This window comes from Triticum aestivum, chromosome 4A (assembly GCF_018294505.1).
Source record: "Triticum aestivum cultivar Chinese Spring chromosome 4A, IWGSC CS RefSeq v2.1, whole genome shotgun sequence".
Classification (NCBI taxonomy): domain Eukaryota; kingdom Viridiplantae; phylum Streptophyta; class Magnoliopsida; order Poales; family Poaceae; genus Triticum; species Triticum aestivum.
In genome coordinates, this window is record NC_057803.1 from 515,698,784 (window position 1) to 515,704,822 (window position 6,039).

At 45.2% G+C, this 6,039-nt stretch overlaps 1 protein-coding gene across 1 annotated transcript; it reads left to right on the forward strand.

The window, feature by feature from the left end:
• The first annotated feature begins 5,194 nt into the window (after positions 1-5,194).
• Positions 5,195-6,039, forward strand: LOC123082186 (dirigent protein 22-like). The gene has a single exon (XM_044504572.1). The coding sequence runs from the start codon at positions 5,251-5,253 to the stop codon at positions 5,827-5,829; it is 579 nt and encodes a 192-aa protein (XP_044360507.1). The 5' UTR covers positions 5,195-5,250; the 3' UTR covers positions 5,830-6,039.

A 6,039-nucleotide genomic window follows, 5' to 3' on the forward strand; every position in this document is an offset into this window, starting at 1 on the left:
GTGAAATAATTGTTCAATCTTTTGCTCAAATAAGTGAAACCTATTTCTTTTGAATATATTGAATTGGTTATCTACAAAATATGAAACTTATTTTTTCTCAACATGTTAAACTTATTTCATTCAATTTATTTTAAAATAGTGAAACCGGTTTTTGGAAATGGGTGAACCCTATATTTTAAAAAAGATTGAAATATGTCTTTTTATGTGAGTGAAATTTGTTTTTCCTAGTGAGTGAAACCAACTTCTTGAAAGTAATTGATACATGTTTTTTATTGAAAATCGGTGAACTCCATTTTTGAAATGTGTGCAATCATTTGAAATGAGTGAAGTAAGGTTTTTTTAAATGAGTGAAACCCGTTTTTTAATAAGCAGAATGTGTTTTTTCAATGAGTACAATTTTTCTCTTAATCAAGTGAAATCAATTTTTTTAAATGAGTGAAATATGTGAATTTTTTATTTCAAAAACATGAAACAGGTTATCTCGTATTTAGCTAAACTCATCATTTCAAATCAGCTTATTGAAATTAGTGAACTTATTTTTTAAATTGTGTGAAATATGTAGATTCTCAAATATAAAATTTCAATTTCAGTAAAGTAATCATCTTCTATGTAAAATATAACTGGAATTGAAATACAATTGGAAATTCAAACTAGTCAAAATATGTCCAAGATCGGTCTTGTATTAAAGATCTTGTCGGCTTGCATTCAAATAAGTAAAAAGTTCCAAAAACAAAATTTTGGTTCATAAGTTATGACTCATCAAAAATGTTACAAAGAAAATAAAAATGGCCTTTTGCTGGAGGGTGAGAATTGTGTATGCATGCAACCATGGGCCCTCCTCTCTCTCACACACTTTCTTATGTGACAGAAAGTCTGAATAGTGATGGACCATCCTCACATTCTGTTGCTATGTACTCCCTCCGTCCCAAAATTCTTATTTTAGATTTGTCTAAATACGGATATATCAAGTCACGTTTTAGTATTAGACACATCCGTATCTAGATTAATTTAAGACAAGAATTTTGGGGCGGAGGGAGTATTAATTTCAGAAGACAGTGCACAACTTATGTAGTAGAAAAGGACGGTGTGAATATCAACAAACCAATGGACGGTGGATCATTAACCGCTATGACTCGGGCCTTTAGAATTATTATTTTCCACCGACCATCTTAAGGGTAGCATTGGTCATTTATCAATGCCCCCTTGCTTATATAAGATCTTCATGGGCATGTTACTCATTCAATCTCACTTTAATAAACTCAATGACAGGATTATAAAGCTCCAAGACGCATTTGGAGAGCTCTAGAGTCAGGTCTGAGGAGTTGAGCATGAATGGGGCCGACATCGAGGAGGAATAGTGGATGAGGGTGCCGATGAGTCGTGAAAGATTTGGGCATGCGACCACACCTTGCTGATCGTGTTCCTAACATAGAACTAGGCCATGCTCCTTAGAGGCGGTTGAACATATTTAAAAACTATAACATGTCAACTTTGTCCATGTATCACAACCTTCGCTATAAGGTTGTCATATCCATTCCTTATTACTCGCAATCTCGACCACATGGACACACACTAATTGAAAGTTGTTTCTATAAACAAAAATATATGTATATTTCTTTTGAAAAGGATCTAGAATATAGAAGTTCATTGAAAGTAGAAAGCAGCTCAAACATAATAAAAATTACATCAAAGTTCTTGGTCCACTGATTGACCACTACTGCCACCAAAATGATCCGTTGACGCACCATTGTCGCCGCACCTCATCGGAAGCTGCCTGACCTTGTTGATAACAGTCGGGAAGTCTTCGCGCACATGCTCCTGAGTAGCAGGGCTCTGGAACCACAACCATCACCCTTGAATCCTTGAATCGATATGAAGCGTCTAACATTGAATCTCACAAGCATACATGCATGGCGAGAAAGCCTAGCCTTGTCGCCTAAAGAAGTGGACAAGTGTTCGGTCATAATGCCTTATCTTTTTTATAAAATCATAGCCATTTACATCCGAAAAGGAGTTTGTGGCGGCTTCGTCAATCTTAAGGTGATTAGGTGATGTGCCGGCTCAGTTTCTCGGAAGTGCTTATAGAGGTACAGTCAGGGCACCGGTAAATTCTGTAATTACCTATATATACAGCGCATATATAGCTGTGACACCGGTAAAAAAAACAGATGGACACCGGCTAAAGCTACTCAAGCGCGGCCCATCTGGTGGCCCCCTCGGCCAGCGCCCAGCGACACAGTGACGCGTGCGGGCGAGGCATGAATGCAGCCAGGTACCAAGCTATCGGTCAATTTTTTATTTTCGAATACTGATCCAGCCACCACGCCCCTACAATACTGTACTGGAGTAGTATAGATCACTAGCTAATTAAAAGAAAAGAGATAGTACAACGATTCATGCATCAACCTCTCTATTGTGCGTGCCTCTATAATTTTGTTTTTTCCTTCCTAATTCTTGCTTCCTCCATAACTCAATAAATATAATTGATTAGTTTATTTTTTATATAAATAATTTAGCTCTATGTGATCAAGATATTTGTTTTCATAGTTTGGATTTTTCTATAATTTGATGTCCACCTTTCCTAATCAACTACTCTCTCCGTCCCATATTATAAAAGCGTTTCTTACACTAGTGTAATATCAAAAATGTTTTTATATTATAGGACGGAGGGAGTAGTATTCCAAGTATAACACTTCACTACCCGGAAAAAAAAGTATAACACTTCATTACATGGAGTATTTCAATTTTAGTGTCATGCCCTTTGCCTTTTTGCAAAAAAGATTATTTTTTAGTATATGTTACATTTACATATAACATTGGTTGAGCATCAAAAGACCCAAAGTATGTGATATACACATGGACACCGAGACATTTTTGTCCTGGGTCTGCCCCTGGGTACAGTGTATGTGCGTATGTATGAGCGGCTGTGTTTGTATCGTGTTAAAAAATATAGAGATAATGTGGCTCTACATTTCTTTTAAAAGGTAGGAGGTTTTTTTCGCGAGTACAAATGCAACTCTTCTGATTGTTTTCCAAATTTAAGTGACCGGTATTTAAGAAGTATTTCATGCAACAGGGGTTTAGGAAGACCCGGGAATAGTAAAAGTACTAGTGCAACTGCTATGAATGTTTCAGCTTTACCTTCTTTTTGCTGCGAATTGTATTGGGGACACTAGCTAGCACATGTGTGCAAGCACGAACATGTCAAGCCCTGCCGCCCTGCGTTCATCCATGATCCATAAAGGGCGACTCGCACTGCTGCCGATGGCACGCATGCACGAGTGCTTTTTCAGTTTTCTCAGCTCTCGTTGCCCCGCGTGGAAGCCAAGCACCACAGGATCGGCCCACTACACACAAAGGCTGCACGGCCAACATTCTGCACCCCTAAATCCATACAAAGAAACAATTTTCATTTCATACAGTTGGGGTTCGATAACTCACCTACCGTTTGTTTACATCTCAGAGCAGGCCTAGATCCGACCGAACATCCATGGATTTTCTCCGGGGCGCCGGGCCACGCGGTTCGCGGTATGATAACTAGTGGACCATATGTTCGGAGGGCCTAAAATGTCAGCAAATCCAGCATGCACACTACTCATACGTCAAAACGCTCGTTCCCCAAAAAAAGTGATAACGCTCCAGGTCCGATGGTAAAACGCTTACTTAATATAGCACGCCATGATTATCACTTTGTCATAGAAATCGATATAATCAGTGGAATCTCAATTATCATCGATCTAATCGACGGGGTGTACTTAGAGCATCTACAGCTGGAATTGACAAATCCGGTCCCTCAAACGCCCGCAGAGGCGACCGGGCGCATCCGCGAACAGTGGCCGGGCCCATCTCAAATTAGCTACTCTGAATCTGAGTCTCTCATATTTGAACCCCTAAATCCATACAAAGCATTCAAAAGAAATTCTAAATACTACATACTACGTACTACCATAGCTAATTTTGCTGTTGGAGATGTCCACGACGTCGGTGCCGGGCGACGGGTGGACGGGCGCGTAGGAGGGCTCTGGCTTCTCCTCCTCCTCCTGCCCGACCTCATTCATGTAGACGAACATCTCCTCCTCCTCCAGGGCGTGATGCGCCTCCATCTTCTGCCGGCGATGGCGTCTTGCCTCCGCATCCTACTCTGATAGAAGGGAATCGAGGATGGCCTGCTGCTCCGTCTGCAGATCCGCGTACCCGGCATTCCCCATATCCTCCTCCTCAACCTCCTCCTCCGGATCCACTGCATACAGAGGTAGCCCTGCGGCGATCCGGGCTTCGCGCCTTGCCCGGATCTGCTCAAGGAGCTGCAGCCAGCGCTCCGTCGTTAGAAATGGGTGGCCCCTTATCCGGCGGCGTGAGGGGCATGGCTACTAGTGGTGGTGGATGGGGAGTGGAAAGTGGCGGCGGCGGCGGACGGGGGAAGGAAGATGTGGAGGGGTAGGATTTCGGTGCAGACGGTCGGCTTAAATAGCCAGGCTAGGCACTATGCGGCCCGCCGGGGCGGCGCCACGCAACGACATGGTCCAACGGAGGAGACGAGCTTCAGACTACAGGCTTTCCGAGCGATTCCGCGTGGGAGCCCGACGTCAGTCTGACGTGGCGGGTGCGGCCGGGCGCCCCCATAGCCGTCCTATATTTGGGCTGGATATAAGGGGTGCTGGTCAGTTCGGACGTTTGAGACCCGTTTGAGACGGCCAACATGGTCAAAATTTCGTGACCGGTTAGTGACCCGGGCGGCCTGCCCAGACGTTTAAGGCGGGTTTGGAATGCCCAGTTGTAGATGCTCTTAACCCTACCCGTCACTATGGACGAATACCATCCTATGCTTGATCTTGTCAGTTGCCAAGTATTCATCCTCCACAGGCGAGAGAGGCTGTGAGGCTTTAACGATTTGATTTCCACCCCAGAGATTAATATTTCTCCGTAGTTGACTGGCCGCCACCGACAGCTGAAATCTGGTGATCCACCAAAGCCACAATCCACAAGTAACATCATGACCATTGCTCCTGTGCATTGTGCTCCCCAGCTGCATATCACCATTAGCACTGGTGTCCATTTTACCCTACTACCACTCCAGTTTATGGAGCAGCCTTCTGAATCCCAATTGCTGCACTCCACGTGTCGCTTGTGTTCCTCTTACGCTCCTTCCATCCACTATAAATAGCTGGTGACCTACACATGAAAGAGCACAAGTCACAGACACACGTAGTAGCATCTACGGAGTAGCACACATATTACTTAGCTCAAGAGATGACCAAGGGAGCGGTGATGCTTCTTGTTCTCTTCATCACGGTGCTGTCCGCGGTGAGTGAGGCCCATAGGCCCGGTAACAGGGCCCTAGCCCATGGGCGTCGCCCGGGGGCCGACCCAGTTGCACCGACACACCTCCACTTCTACTTCCACGACAGCTCGAGAGGCACGCCCCCCACGTCGGTGCGGGTGGCAGGCCCGGCGAAGCCGTCGTTGCAGACCTTGTTCGGGGCGGTGTACGTGATGGATGACCCACTGACGGAGAGGCCGGAGCTCGGGTCAGCGGCCGTGGGACGGGCCCAGGGCTTCTACATAGGGGCGGACCAGACAGCAATGGGCTTCCTGCAGGTCATGAACCTCGTGCTCACCTCCGGCGCCTACAACGGCAGCTCGCTCACCGTGCTCGGCCGCAACTTCCCGCTCGCCGAAGTCCGGGAGATGCCCATCGTCGGGGGCACCGGCGCCTTCCGCTTCGCCCGCGGGTACGCGCAGGCCCGGACCTACTCGATGAACACCAAGACCGGCGACGCCAACGTCGAGTACGACGTCTACGTCATGCATAAGCATGCAAATATTTAAGGGCTAACTGATTGTAATGCTTCACAGAGTGTTTTCATTTCATTTTTTATTGCTTCAGGTTGGCCGTGCTTTGAGATTTGGACTTCTCCTTTTCCTCAATATTGGTGTGCCTTTGCTTGGGTTGATCGTCTAGCAAGTGGCAAGAAATAAGTGAACCTAGGTGAAATGTGGTGTGCTTTTTCTTAAATCAATGGAAATTTATTTATCGCA

Coding starts and splice junctions, on each gene's coding strand:
- LOC123082186 (XM_044504572.1), top strand. CDS start 5,251: ATGACCAAGGGAGCGGTGATGCTTCTTGTTCTCTTCATCACGGTGCTG.